At 39.1% G+C, this 16,267-nt stretch overlaps 1 protein-coding gene across 1 annotated transcript; it reads left to right on the top strand.

Annotated features, from left to right (window-relative positions):
• Positions 1–51: 51 nt before the first annotated feature.
• LOC135467671 (codanin-1-like) lies at positions 52–15,394 on the top strand. The gene is made up of 23 exons (XM_064745470.1): positions 52–140; positions 1,508–2,214; positions 2,878–3,090; positions 3,412–3,611; positions 4,303–4,398; positions 4,955–5,033; positions 5,224–5,344; positions 5,799–5,911; positions 6,084–6,249; positions 6,609–6,706; positions 7,108–7,267; positions 7,666–7,737; positions 8,056–8,199; positions 8,880–9,046; positions 10,073–10,154; positions 10,766–10,855; positions 11,414–11,468; positions 12,356–12,483; positions 13,229–13,429; positions 13,790–13,872; positions 14,178–14,323; positions 14,588–14,770; positions 15,303–15,394. The coding sequence occupies exons 1-22, from the start codon at positions 57–59 to the stop codon at positions 14,725–14,727; spliced, it is 3,345 nt and encodes a 1,114-aa protein (XP_064601540.1). The 5' UTR covers positions 52–56; the 3' UTR covers positions 14,728–14,770; positions 15,303–15,394.
• The last annotated feature ends 873 nt before the right edge of the window (positions 15,395–16,267 follow it).

A 16,267-nucleotide genomic window follows, 5' to 3' on the forward strand; every position in this document is an offset into this window, starting at 1 on the left:
AAGATCGTCTTCCGCTTCCGAAAGGGGGATGCGCATGGCAGGTGGGAGATTTAAAAATGGCCGACATACTAGAAATGGTCTTGCGGGGTGAAATTACCGTGACTACAGTACTACAGTGGCTCCAAAATAAAGATGAAGAGGTAAATATTGATATTCACAAACTAAAGCATGTAACTAGGGTACAGTTAACGTTTAGAATAAACGGACATAACACTTTCGCGAGGTATAAACAGTTGACATACTCTCCCGCCATTGACAACAACAACAACACGATGTGTTGAGATGTTAGCCTGCTTTTAGCGCTGTATTTGTGATGCTGTTTAAGGAGTTAGACGAAGATAAATTCACGGGTTGAGTGTTTGTAAAGTTGAGGCTGCTCTGACGTGGTAGATTGACGTCAATGTATTGGAGATCATGGTTTTCACAGTCAATTTCTTGGTTATGATTATGAAAGTCTCATCTGTCATATTTGTGGAGCGAGCAACATTGACAGCAACCTTGTCGTTTTAACAACCACAGACTGTTACTTCAGTCTTGAATTAGACGTTGTATGCTAATTATACAACATCTAACAGAGGTCCCCTCCCATAACGTGGGGTACTTTCCTATCCACACGCAAAACTTAGGTAGCATTTCCTACCTGATGTTTGCGAATGGTTATGACTTCCCCCTGTTTCAGCAAGTCCGGCGATCCTCAGCTATTCGTCAGCCATTCGTCAGCCATAGGTTGGCAGGGTAATGTTTGTCCACTTAAGCCTGCGAACCACATGACAGTTTCAAATAACGAAAAAAAAAAACAAACAAACCTAATTTGGTATCTGCCTCTGTGGCTGAAAGAACATTGCCTGACTTCATTTTGAAACATATGGTATTCATTTACCTGATAAATAAAGCCATTTTATCATCAGCTGTCAAGACCTGAATCCTCTGATCAGTTTAGAGATAAAATCATATAAAATCAATAACCTAAAGTGAACGCGCCTCTACATTAAAAAAAAAATAACTAAAAAAAAGGAAAGGGACTATTCTCAGAACTCGAACATGTGTTTAAATGCTGTAGAGTGATGTAAGCAATCACACAGACATAACATAATATGCGCCAGAAGCATTCAGCAGCATCAGTTGTATTTAGAGTTATAGTTACTTCATGTCATTTTTTTAATAACCCTAGAGTCAAGTTCGATATTTCCATTAACTGAGGCCAAAATAATTAGAATCAGCGCTCGACAGTTCTACTGCATTCAACAGCGACTCAAAGATGTGGCTAGGTTTCCCCCGGGCTCTGCCAGGTTTCCCCCCACCATAATGCTTGCCCCTTCGTGTAAGTGAAATATTCTTGAGTATGAAGTAGAAAGCCAGTCAAATAAATATATAGTAAATTGATTATGGCGTTGGATAACAGCCAATCTGAAACGTGGCATTATAATATGTTAAACACTTATATACAAATTAGTCATTTTTAATTCCTACATAGTAATGGTTTATAAATTGTTTTTTCTCTTTTAAGCTTGATCTGCCTCCACAATTAAAGGATGCCAGCAGACTAAGATGTGAATTTGTCCCATATTTTTTGAACTATCTGAGGGATCAGACATTACCGTTACTGCAAAACTGCAAGTCGGTAACACCTTCCCCAGTAAAGACCCCTTCTGCTCAGAAAGTACGGCTTGACAGGAAGTGTACCCCAGAGGGTCGCCACCCAGGCAGTGCTAACCGGGTACAGCTGTTCAGTCCAGTGGAAAGGCCAGATGTGAGCCCTTCGTGTTTTGTGGATGTTTTACTGGATGCTTCACCCAAAATTCCTGTCACACCCACAGAGAGGAATCAAAGAACACATTATGAATACATTCCTAGAAACAAACAGCATAAAAATTCCCCAAGAGACAGTCGCTATCATCAGAAACCAACAATAGACCCCCATAAATCAAAACATAAAATTAGCCTGGGAGATTTTTTAACATCTCCAGATGTACCATCTTCTAATAGAAAAAAGAAATCCCCTTTAGTCACTGTCAAAAGAGATAGGTACAGGGATGATGGACAGTCTCCTTCACCAGGCACATCTCGCCGATGGAATGGGAAAAAGAGGCAGCCAACGCCAGAACACCAGACAGGGAGAGGAAAAGAAAGGTGTGGCGATGAAGGAAGAGCTCAGGTGTTTAACCTTTCTAACTCTGAAGATTTCCCTAGCATTGGAGCAACTAGTCAGCCTGGGTGAGTATGGGAAGATGAGATAGAGGGACCTGGTTATACATCACCAATGTAAACAACGTGTGGGTTAATTCACTCATGTTTTATGCACATATTTTTATTTGTGTTTGGGCAGCATGCCAGTTTTAAATAAAATACAATATACATATATTGACCACCGGATGTTTTGGCCACCGGTTTTATTAGTGTAGTGGGTTCCCCTGGGCTCTGCCCAGTTTCCTCCCACCATAATGCTGGCTGCCGTAGTGTAAGTGAAATATTCTTGAGTACGGTGCAAAAGACAAATCAAATAAATAGATAGATAAATATTAGTGCACACATTCAGGATCCCTGACTGACACATTTGGCTAAAGCTTTGTTCTCGTCATAGCCATTTAACCCCTGATTAATGAATTGCAGAATGGAACCCAGCGCTCACTGGGCTGGCTATGGTCACCAGATTTGTTAGTTATCCTGCAAAGAGCAGTGGTTTTTCTCAGCAACCTGGTTCCTTCAGCAAACAAACCGGCCGCTGTTGCATGAGTGAAAACTTCCTGACTATGGCTTATAGCGCCTGTCAAGAGAATGTATTGTATGTAAATAAAGTGTGTACATTGTTTCAGGAAAACTTCCCGATATTCATGGGCCTTTTCAATTGACTTACTGTTTAATTTGTTACACCCTCAGAACCACTACCCCTGTGGTGCCTGTCAGAAGGATCAACCCCACTCCAGTGAGAGCTGACATGAAGAGGCCTCAGAACGCTGCTTTCCTAGAAACAGCCAGTGTGTGGAGCACACCCCCTAATAAAGGAAGTAGTTTGGGAGGGTCAGGGTCAATACAAATGGATAGCAGAGGAGAAGCTCCACTAGTGCTGGACATGGAGCGAGCTCTTCTCAGGTGAGAACCTCACCCATACTTCACGTACCTTTCTTCCTGTGTATTTAGAATTCAGACTCAATTCAGATGCTCCTTATGCTGCCGTCATATTTTATCATTACAGCTTTAACATCAATGGCAATGGTCTGTTATGAAGTTGTGAAACTCTGTTTGAATTGCTAACCTGTGATATGCATGTGTTTGGCTAAAGTGACTGGTTTCATATGTTGGGGATTTGAGATATTAAGCTGTTAAGGAAAACGATTTTTGTTCAGGCAGTTATTATAAAACCAATCTAGGTAAACATCTCTTGAGAAATTCTTTTCAATTTTATTTTCTCAGACGAGAGAAGGCCAAAATGCAGGAGAGAACATCGGGATCTGGTGAGTCGTGTTTTCCTGCCCTCACCTGTGTAACTCCAACCAAACAAGTCGTACAGCGAGAGAACAGTGTTAGAGAGCCAGCTGTAGCTCTGAGGTCAGAGGTCACCCACGAGGACATGATCTCACTTCTGTCTGATCTCTACACAGGTTGTATGGATGGTGAGTCCTAGAAACTAGAATAATGCAGCCTTCAGAATTATGTGCCAAGATGGCCTCAGACTTCAGAAGTGATTTAAAAAAATGATGCTAAAATATTCACTCATACTTTACTGTGTGATTGATTTTTTTTTTTAGCAAAAAGTGTATTTCAAAACAAGTGAGTTAAGATTTATGAAACTAAGACATAATGAAATGCTGAAAGAATAATATGACGTATGACATGTTGTCATTTTAATGTCGCTGAACATTCTACCGCAGCGTCAACACTGCCATGTCACATTGAGTAGACCACGTATATGTCACAGATGAAACATCAGCATGCAGCATGATTGACATCGTATAACAAAAGGCTTATGACATGAAGGTCCAAATTCAGTGCAGGGCCACCTGTTAGGAGAGGAAGAGGTGATGCTCTTCCAGTGATAAAATATTTACCCTTGAAAACTTTTAGTATTCAAATGTTGGACAGGAAGTTAACCAATGGGATCTCAGTTTCCCCCCATCATAATGCTGGTCGCCGTTTTATAAGTGAAATATTTTTGAGTATGGCGTAAAACATGAGTCAAAATAAGTAAATGAATGAGAACTGTGGTCAAGACCTTTTTTTGAATGGGGAGAGATATCGCATATGATTTTTTGGCATATTTAGCATTTGTTTAGTTCAACATGGTTTTGTTTTTCTGATTTCTAGAAAACCTTTTACCCAATCTGAATGTGGAGCTGTATTTTCTTGTCTCGCTTTTGACAACACAGGAAGTTGTCCATAATGAGGACCAGCAGAATCGAGGTAGGAAATGAAGAATTGTTTACAGTTAGAATTTCCTTACAAATCTGCTATGTGGCTGAGGGGGAGCTACTCACCAGTGCAGTTGCTTTGAGTTCAAGTTCTCTCCAGCCATACATGGGAAGGTTGACAGCATGAGCATTTCCCCCAGGCTGTGCCTGGTTTTCTCCCACTATAATGCAGGCTGTATAAATGAGATATTTTTGAGTACAACGTAAAACACCAAATAAATAAATAAAATCTTGTATGAGATATAAGATCTATCAACTTGTAGTCAACATAGAGACATGCTTTTGTATGGGTAAAGAGGATAAGATTTAAGGCATTGTAATTTTCATCTTGTGCTATTTCTCCATTCCTTGTCAGCACCTGTAGGAATTTGATGACTGTGTTGTAATACTTGCATGGTATAAAATTTCTGTTATTGACTAGATTTCTGACAATGTACAGCACTGCTTGGCCCAGTTGTTTTATGCCTGCAATGCTACCTGTATGTCCACTTTGTGAAACAGATTCCTTGTGTGTTACACATGATCAGTAAAACTTTGTTAATATTCAGATCCAGAAGATATGAACTATTTCTCCACAATCCACAACGCTGTGTTCTTCTCAGTTCTGGTTCTGGAGAAGCAGATTCGGTAAGAATTCTTCATTTTATTTATGAAGCTTTAGCGCATATAAATACATGAGAGGTCCATTCACCTGGTGAACCCCTGATTTGTTACATAACAGTTTGTCAGCCTCATGGATGAGGTAAAGGCGTGCATTCTGCACACAGTAGGTATTCAGGTGAATTTAAACTCTACCCTGTGACATTTTCTTTGGCAGGTTGTTATCGATGCTGGACAGAAGCACCATGCGGCTTTTGTCAGATAACCCCAGGGTTGTGGATTTCTCCCCAGGGCTAGCTTCTCAATTAAACACTTTACAGAAGGGTGCTCAAACCAAGGTAAGACACCTCCTGCTGCACTACAGTTAGGCTGTTATTAACCTGCTGTGAAATACATTTTCACTCAGACAAGAATAAAACTAATTTCTGCGAAATTTCAGACTGATAAACACATTTTGTTGACCAATCTGGTTATTGTGAAGGTAACCAGTTTAAATGTCGTCAAGAGAAGGAAATGCATAATGAATTAATGGAAGTTCATTAATCAAAATAATTTGGACACAAATCCTCATGTTAACTCCAGTCCTATAAAAATGTTCCACATAAATTGGAATGTCATTCCAGATTATATTTATGGCAATTCTCAAGTCATAGATTATAGACTATGGATAAGAAGCTTAACGTGGGAAATGCTTTAGGCCTTCTTGTGAAAGGTGATCACTCTGTTAGTTTTCTAGGCCACTTTTTTGTTTGCTCATTTCCTTTTTCTCACGTTAGACCTTATGTTTCCTAGACCGGTCCAGTTTTCCCAAGGTCCCCAATCGGAGGTGTCTCCTTTCAAGCTGACACAGACAACCGAGAGAACTTTCCTAGCCACCAGTCGTTCCTGCAGTTTAAAAAACAGAGGTGAAATTTTTCTTTACCATTGTAAAAGTTTTAATACAAGCTTGCAAATATGCAATTTATGAGAAACAAGTTTGAGTTGGGTGAAATATGTTACATGTATTAAAAATGACATCCACTTTTGTAAGGTATCTTCGTCACATCTTTTGATGATGTTGCTTTCATGTCTTTGCAGAGATCAGTTTTATGAGCTAATCAGAGAGTGGGAGGATTGTCACATGACACCTGGCTGGCAAATGGTGGACAGGCTTGGAATCCGAATCAAATCATTGGTTCAAAGCAGAACTGAGTTAGCCAATCACATTCATTTGGCCAGATTATTCCAATCTCAGCTGTTAAAAGTATGTACATGTATTTGTATTATGTCGATCAGGGGAGGTGTACCGTGTCCACACTCCCCTGCATCAGCTGTGACCTTTTCTGCACAATATCTCTAGACATCTTCTGTCAGATTCCAAGAATTACAATTCATTGATGTTTAAATTACACATGTAAGTAAGTTTCTGTTACAACAACCTACTCTCACCTGTTTTGGGGCACTGTTTTACTGAAATGAATTAAGCTAGCATAGTTAAGGCTTCCACTTTCTGTTGCCATAGTAGTTATATTTGACTTAGCCTTGGCCCGTTTTGTGAAATGCAGTGTCCCTGAAATAGCCTAATTAGTATTTTTCAGTATTACTTGCCATGGAATGTTACAGATGTGTAAAGGTGATCAGAGTTATAAAACAGAGGGTGATGATGAACAAGTCACATTGCTGAGCCAACTGAAAAAGTCAAACCCAGAAAAGTTCAAAAAGTGAGTGTGGAATGAGAGACTTTAAATCAGAATTTTTTCTGTATATTTCTATTTCACTTATAACACACATGTCCAGACAGAAGAGTTGCATTTGCAAGCCTTTAAAGTACACAATTATTTCTCTTTGGTTGAATTGTAGACAGAATTACTCGTCTGTCTTGACTTGACCAATAGGGTGGTGTTCCATTGTTATCTCAAAAACTGGTGTCAGTCCTGCAGATGTGATTGATGTTGACTGCATTTTGCATTTGTAACTAACATGAAATAGGAATACTGTATTCTACCTAAAGTATCAATCATGACTGACTTACTCATTTTGCCTGATTTTCCTCAAAGATTGCCTACAGTTTGCTACATTTATAAAGTAATATTTCATCTGCAATTTCCCCTCTCTTGTACAGGCTACAGGAAAGGTTTGTGACTCCTCTAACCACAGCAGGGCCCTGCCCTCCCCAATCCTTCCCTGGCTGTCAGGAGTTCTTCAGGGATTTCATTCTGGCAGCTGGCTGTCACAGTTTTAACCAGCACCTCACAGATATCTTCTCAGCTAAACTAACAGAGGTGATTATGTTTCCTCCAAGACAAAATTTGTTCCATGTTTTCCACCTGTATGTATATGGATTAGCCCCTCAGGGAGTATAAACATGGACGGCATATGCATGTGTTATTGTGGAGAAAAACTTCCACACCTGATTTTCTTGAAGTATAATTATACAGTAAATGGAAAGACAAGGATTATATCATAAAACAAAACAGCCAGCACTACATAACCCATAACACAGTTCATAATGTGAACAGTATTAGTTTTATTGGTGCGGTTTACCTTTTTTCAATAAAATCAGGGTCGTTGTGTTCCATACGCAATTTTTATCAGTTTATAGAAATTATTATAGGAGGAAAAGGCTACAACCTTTTCATGTAGACATATATGTTATTAAATATGTTATGATATGTTTCAGTTGGACAGTGCAGAGTTATCAGAGACAGATGTGGAGACAGAAGAGGGACACACGCATTCTGTTATAGATGAGGTGAACTCACAGTTGTTTATCTTTATTTTTTTTATATTTCCTGATGACAACACCAAGAAGAGAGCAATGTGCAGAGCATAAATGTATTTGTTAGTGCGCAAAATGTCCTTTTTTCTCAACACTGAATAAGTTACTGCTACTGGGAAGTTTACCTTGCTGTTTGTGGATAGGTGCATATTTATTTATGAAACTCTGTTTGTTTCTTAATAGTCTTTAAACTCTGCTGTTGTCATTGTTATGACTGATGGAATGTGCTCTCACCAAAGACTGTTAACTGTAAAGTTTATTTTATGTGTCAACTCTGTTGTGGGTTTTTAGGAAGAGAAGGAACAGTTTGTGAACTCTTTGCTCTCAGCCCGCCTTGTAGGAAAGTTTATGGGTTTTGTATCATTCCTACCTTACCAGACACTGGAGAGACTGCCAGACTCCTTACTCCCCTCATACCTGGAGATCAGAGCTAAGGTATCACTCAGTACATCAACTGTTTTCTTTCTGACAACATGCAGCTTACTTGCGGCAGTTAATTCCGTGTTTCATACAGCAGTGTTGAGCTTCAGGTATTTCTAGAACACATCTTGATTTTGCACTCAGATGTATGGCAAGATGAAATTGGGAAGAACCCTTTAGAAAGCACCACTCTTTGGCTCCAGATATAGTTCCAGGTTTCTTTGATATTTCAGAGTTCATGAAACTTGACATATATTATCTCTACTCTACGGTTGCAAACTTAATCACTTTTGATGAATATTGGTCTGGTTTTATCTTTTCACTCAAACATGTGACATAGACCTGGCAAATCTGTTTTGTGCAGGTCATATTGAGATTAAAGGTCACGGTCACTGAAACATCATTCATGTGATAAAGGTCTTGTGACCAGGTTTCCTAGGAACCTTATTTCAAATTTCATGAAATTTCTAAATTGTGATTGAGAGCTGGATGACTTTTCATCAGCAGTGGTTCAAAGGCCAAGGTCATGCAGAAGTTGAAAACAGCATGCCATTTCACAGAGTTATGGGAAACTGGCTGCTGTAGTGTTTATCATTTATAAGCATGTTTTCCAGTTGTGTCTGAAAGAAAAAGCATGTAATGCATAATATACACCTGTTCACCATTATTATATTTATGCAACGTCCCCCTTGCAGGGTTGTCTGCCCCTAAATGTGCTGGAGCATGTGGAGAGAGCCTGCTGTACTGGACGACTGATTATGACATTACCCTGGGTGGTGGAGTTCCTGAGTATGATGGACCCCCTGTCTCCTCTACTACTGTACTTCCAGACTTTGATAGCTCGCCTACTCCAGATTTATAGGTAAACCCTTAACAAGTCAAGTCTTCAATGCAAAAACTAATCTCTTGGAAAAAGGTGAATTACTTTAGTGAATGGTTTCATATTTCCTGTTTGATTGCTTTGTGTTCATATGACCACAAATCATCATCATTTTGTGTAAGTTTGTTTTTAGCTCGCTTTATGAAGTAAGGAGAGGTGTTGTGAGAAGGAGATCAGATGGGGTCGGCATCCAGTTTGGTAAAAGTTTTTTGCCAATCATAGGGTTGCAATGGCCAGCCATAGTACACAGATAACCAAGCGTCGGTAGTGATTTGCATATGGAAGTGTTTTACGTCATAGCTCAGCATTTTGCTCAGCTGTTCTCAGGGTTGCAATTGTCTCTCACAGTACATGGATTCCTCAAAGCAGTTTGTGATTTGCATATCATAGACCTCTGTGGTAAAACTGTTCACTAATTCCCCAGAGGGCCTTTACCACCAGAATGATTTACTACTCAATAACATAATTTTTACGCATAAACAGTCATAGAGTTGTGACAGTATAATATTTTGGTCTTGTTGATTTAATGGTTTTTGGTTTAGAAGTGAATATTTGAATGTATCACATGACATGAACATAACACAGTTTTACAACTGCTCAACCAGGCAAGGTACTGGTACTCTCTGAATGCCTTGTTACATTTAACACTTAGAAGAAGCATAGGTTTCCCATTTCATTCATATCTCAAACTTGCAGTTTAAAAGAGTTGTGATAAACGTATCATTTGCATGCATTTAGTGGTTTAAGTCAAAGTAATGACCAGCTTGTACAAATTAATTGATTTGATCAGTGTAGTAACCTGCATGTAATATTGACTCCGTGATGTTAGGCTAAGGTGGTCACATAAATAATGTTTCCTTTTTGTGCACATTTTTTGTGAACAGTGTTTATCCTAGATTCTGGGCAATGCTCTAATGATTTACCTGAACACTGCTTTTGTAGTCACATGGTTGAAATGTGGATATGTATGTGAGGATACATGTGTAAGTTTGTGTTCTGGTGTTTTAGGCGAGCTGTACGGAAATTTCAACAAGGAGAAGCTAAATATAATAACCTGCTGTTGATTTTCACTCTTGGGTGGTTCTTTGAGGTGAGAAAAATAAAAAAATATATATATATGTATAAGTATATATTTTTTCTTCTCAAAGATTGCGACATGAATGACTTCTGACAAAAATTGGTCTGAAAGGCAAGGTCACACAGAAGTTGAAACTTCTTGGGAAAATTGCTTTGTTAAAATTTTCCCAATTTTTTATCTTTTCAATTAGATAGTATATATGTATGCCTGGTTTATTTCTTTATTTCATATAGGCCTGTGTAATTTTTTTCAAGCATGTCATATTGAGGTTGAAGGCCAAAGTCACTCAAGTGCCAAAAATCCTGTTACCAAGTTTATTAAGTAGTTATTTCAAATTTCAAGAAACTGAGTATATAAAGACTTTTCATTAAAATGACATACTTTTGATGAAATTTGGTCTGAAGGTCAAGGTCATGCAGATGTATTCCATCGTGAGGCTGCTTTAGTGTTTGTCATTCACAAGTGCATTTTCTTGTTTTAAAGGTTGCATATTCCACCTGTGTGTCGTATACAGTACTACCACGCTCTAATATACTCATTCATTGAAGACGAAACGGCATTTTGGATATAGTGAAATACATGTACATACCAAATAACAGACTATGCCTTGTTTCTTTTGTTAGCTGCCAGCCTTGCCAGATGGGATTTTCTTCCAAGGCTTCTCAGAGATCCAGAATGCTTATCCCCAGCCATCAAAAGACACTAAAGAATTGGTAATTAAAATAAGATGAAATTTAATAATTTTAACAGTAAGACTTCGATAGTATTTTGAATTTTGTACAGCTTTCTGGTGATATAAGCCTTATAAGGGATATAAGTTGTACCGGTGCATGTAGCTAGTAAGTCCGGTCCTGGACTTCAGTGTTTCACAAATCCAGTGCAGACCATTGGTGAGTGTCATGCTGTATTAGATACAGGTATACTAAACCTCAGGCTGTTGACATAGCCTTGTTTATTATCAGTTGATCGAGGGCCTCTATAGCTGAGGTGGTTAGCGTGACAGCGCAGCGCAATGATCAAGGAACCTCTCACCAATACGGTCGCTGTGAGTTCAAGGCTTCCACTCTGGCCAAATGTGGGAACGTCTCTCAGTGGATTTCCACCGGGCTCTGCCCGATTTCCTCCCACAATAATGCTGGATGCAGTAACATAAGTGAAATATTCTCCAGTACGGCGTGAAACTCGAACCACGTAAATAAATAATTAGTTACATGTTTGATGTATAATATCATTGTCAGACTTGTGTTATTTTCATTTTGTGTATTTTTCAGGACTCCATGGACTTGATTGATCAACAGGTTCTCTACACTTGCTGCCCTTATTTAGGTAACCAGCGAATAGTATGCTGAGTGTGTGATTGATCTGTAACTTGTGCGAGTAACGATATTATTAATTGAGAAGTACATGTACAACCAAGGCGAATGCTACATGCACAGGACAGATAGAAACACACTGAGATTGTATCAGGGCCTATAGACGTGTGAAAGAGATTCACACAAAACACAAGGCATCGTCCATCGCTGATATGTAGCCAGTGACACTACTTTCAAAGGCTTTAGACATCATTCCAGGATAACTGCCATATTTGATGTCATATTTGAGGGATCTTTAGTTATGGGAGTGAAAGTGTGCTATTCATCGTAAGCCCTTTTGAACCATGGTGTTGGCCCTGTTCCTAAGGATTTCACTTCAAGAGAACTTCAGTGGGAAACTTGAGGACGAACTACACAGACGGTCTAAATGACAGTAGAAGGCATCGTTTTCTTCTGTGACGTTGCAGTGCATGTGTATTTTATGTATGTTTTATCAGCACACATACACTGATAATTGTGATGTAATAAGGAAAGAACAATTGAGTTTAATGCTTTGGACTGTCTTGTTACAGACGGGAAGGAGTTTTACATGTTCCCCATAGCGTCTAGGTTTGTCTAGGTGAATGGTGGCAGTGTAAATGGTTTACACTGGGCACTTTGGTTTCCTTCACTCACCAACCAAACTGCCACTGTATAATTGAAAAAAAAACCCTGATTATGGCATTAAACATCAATTACATGAATATATAAATGGTACATTTCCTTTGGACTGTTTAAATTTGAGTTATACCATGGAAATAGATCTCTGTCAGGACATGATGAGAATTGCATAGTTTGTATAATTGTCATAATTATCTGTGTATATATTGAAGTGCTATGCTCACCGGTGTACTGTTTCAGTTGAGGTGCGCTCCTTGTTGCTGGAGTTTGTTGTGGGAAGAAGCAACCGCAGCAGCACGATTCGGAAAATCACGCCTGTGGCGGCTGATGACACACCAGCTCCCACAGCCACAGAGAAACAACTACAGGTAACGTAACACCAGTTTTAATTATTTTCATACCCTCCTCCAACATTGGCAATAAAACAATCCTGCCAATAAAACAACCGTTTAAGTTGGTGCGGCCTAATTCTCACATGCAGCTGTTTATAGGTTTGTCCTTAACTCTCACAAACTAAGTTAGTAAGCTGTTGGATTTTGATAGCATGAAGATATCAAATGTAGGTAAATGTTAATAATTTCAGTGTAAGGCACTTTCTTATAGTATTGCTGAGAAGTTTGGTTCATAATGTTAAGCCATAAACTATTAAATGTGTCCGGTGTTTATTGAAATGTTCACCTGGTACGTGTGAAATTTAATTTTTACAACACTGTTGCCAAGATGTTGGGATATTTGCATTGAACATGTCGTCATTAGACCCTGGTTCAGTACCAGTTCTTTCCATTTCAAAGACTGGAAAAGCCCAGCTAATGCATGGCAGGCGTGGAGAAAATTTACTGAGGAGTGTATTGTGTGGCTAGGAGTTTCAGTTAGGCAGCACCTTAAATGTTAAATTATTGATATCAACCTTTTACAAGGAGACACATTAGTATCATCAGCAAAATATTGTCAGAAATGGTGCAAAAAGCCACACAACAAAGAAATAAAGTAATTTTTTTAGCAAAAGATATAATTCATAGGGGTCCAAACATGAGTCATTGTTTCACATGTATTACAAATATGGTTTAAAGTTTAAAATAATGAATTCAGAACAATTTACCTTTTTCATTTTAGTTGCAAATGGAAGAGAATTTCTTCCACAACCACCCGGCATCACTAAAAAGGGTGGTGGAGTTTGTGGCAGAAAGAATAGCGTCCAACTACATTAAAAAGTTGCGATCCTCAACCCTGACACAAGCGTTCTCGGCGGCCAAGGAATGTGTCAGTAAACTAGTGATCAACCTGTCTGGTGTATCTCCTAACAGCAGGATACGGGTATGTTTGTGTGTGGGACAGGATTATTGGATTATTGCCAGTCAAAACATTTGACGACTCTCAGATTGATTCAATGGTAAATTTACATTTAATAATTTAATTTACAAATGTAAATGAACAGAAAATGATTTGATAATTTGAGTTTCAAAAACTGTTCAAGTTTTTGAAAAACATTGGTTCCTCAAAACTAACTTGTAAACTAGTTTAATTTTAATTTTCCCAGCTGTGCATTTTAAAGACAAAAGTTGCCATATCAGCTGGATTCTGCTTACCCTACTATGGTTTGGTGGAATGGAGTTCTGGTGTAATTACTTGTCTATGAGTCATGCATCAGTCCGTGTATGTATATGTGTATTACAGGAGAAGCTGTCCCAGGATGTAATGAAGGATGCGGGGCTTCTCTGCGAGAAGGTCAGGTCAGAGGTCAACCAGTCAAGACACACGTAAGTAAGGAAATCTGCCTGCACCACTGGTAATCAGGACTGTGCTTTCATGTACATGAATAAGTATATTGAGTGTGAATTGTTTGGTTTGTAGGGATATATGTTGCATATTTGATAATTTCAAATTACAATATGGGTTAACTGCTTTAATTATTTCAATAATGAATAACGTTTTGACATTTTTTTTAACATTCCTTTCATAGTGGATTTAATCATTTTTTAGCGTTCTTGTAACATACAGCTGTATATAGTAAGGTGATATTGTAATCCTGGACACTTCGAGTGTGATGCTTTCACATTTGTAGATACTGCCGTGGTAAGATCCTGGAAATTCTCCCGTTACTCCTGCCAGAAGAACAGGTATCAGCTGTAGTGTCTGTGGCAGTGTCCATTTCCTGTCGTCAGGCTGAAGAGCGGGTTAACCAGTGGGTAGGAAATCACATCACAACGCGTGAGTAATATCCAAACACAAAACTACCCACTGATTAATGACATCAAAAACTAAGTTTTATGTCTATTTCTGGCTGTGATTGAAGTACAAATGAATTTATAGCTAAATGTTATCAGGGAGGTTGAAGTCATGGGAGTTACATGTATTTATACAATTTTGTGCAACAAGCACAACTATGATAGTCTAGTACAATATGTAATGCATACGTGTCTGTGTAAGCTTATTATTGCACTTTTTGATTGGCCCATTGTTGTTGTTGTACAGGTATTTTCCAGAGAGAAATGTCTGATGAGCTGGAGAAGATGTGCCGACCTGTGAACCTGCAGAAGATGATACAGACATTGCCAGGACTGGAAAGATACCACAGGTGGTACTCAGGAGGCTGTACGCTGTGTTATCCATGACGATAACAGCCTGGGACCAACAGACAGCCTAACAGAGACCAAGGTGTGAAGTGTGATAAACATTAAAAAATAGTTCCAGTCAAGATAGACTAAAGTGTGATAAGATTATAGAGATTCACTTTGGTTGCAATTAAACTTTGAAAAGGGATATGGAATTGTGTATTTGTTAGGATTCAGGCAAAAATCTGAAGGCATTTGACAGCAGTTTCGCCCAGAATGTAAGAATTAAAGTGAACATAAAGTCTGCCATTAAATATACATAGAAAAAAGGATACAGTGCACAGTTATCACAGCAAAATAAGTAAAAAAATTCTATGAAGTTTTGAAAGCCGAGAAAGTTCAGCCTTGGGGATATGGCTCTGATGTACAACTCACTCCATGTAGCCATGTTGTAGAAGCCCTTATGAACTTGGCCAATCACTAGAGCTGAAAGCTTCACATGATAATGGATGACTTTATGTTCACTTTAAAAGGGATGTTAGATGATAACATCGCGAAGAAATAAGCTGTATTGCTACGATATCATTTACTTTGTTGTTTATGTGATTGCATTGTATACCTTCTGTGTGTTTTAGGTGTTTGTCAGGGATGTTATGATATATGGGAAGATTCCTACTGCTGATGAAATCTCAGCCTGTATACAGGGGGTCACTAACACACTCACCTCTAGACAGGTAAGTCATCAAAACTGAGAAGGTGACGCTAACACCCTCACACACAGGTAAACACAACTGAGGTATCACTCATTCACCCCTAGACAGGTAAGTCTTCACAACTGAGGTGCCACTAACTCACCTCTAGACAGGTAAGTCATCAAAACTCAGGAGGTGCCACTAACACACTCACCTCTAGACAGGTTATTATCACAACTGAGAGGTGTCATTAACACACTTACCTCTAAACAGGTTATTATCACAACTGAGGAGGTGTCACTAACACACTCACCTCTAGACAAGTTATCACAACTGAGAAGGTGTCACTAACACACTTATTTCTAGACAGGCAAGTCATCACAACTGAGAAAATGCTACTAACACACTCACCTCTAGACAGGTAAGTCATGACAACTGCAGACATGCCACTAACACACTCACCTCTAGACAGGCAAGTCATCACACTTGAGAACATGCTACGAACACACCCACCTCTAGACAGCTGTTCCACAACTGAGAACATGCTACTAACACACTCACCTGTAGACAGGCAAGTCATCACATCTGAGAACATGCTACTATCACACTCACCTCCAGACAGACATGTCATCACAAAGGAGGACATGCCACTAACACACCCACCTCTAGACAGACATGTCATCACAAAGGAGGACATGCCACTAACACACCCACCTCTAGACAGACACATCGTCACAAAGGAGGACATCTCACTAACACACTCCCCTCTAAACATGCAAGGTCATCACAACCGAGAACATACTACTAACACACCCACCTCTAGACAGACACATCATCACAAAGGAGGGCATCTCACTAACACGCTCACCTCTAGACAGTAAGTCATCACAACTGACAAGGTGCCACTA

This window comes from Liolophura sinensis, chromosome 6 (genome assembly GCF_032854445.1).
Source record: "Liolophura sinensis isolate JHLJ2023 chromosome 6, CUHK_Ljap_v2, whole genome shotgun sequence".
In the NCBI taxonomy this organism is placed as follows: Eukaryota; Metazoa; Mollusca; class Polyplacophora; order Chitonida; family Chitonidae; genus Liolophura; species Liolophura sinensis.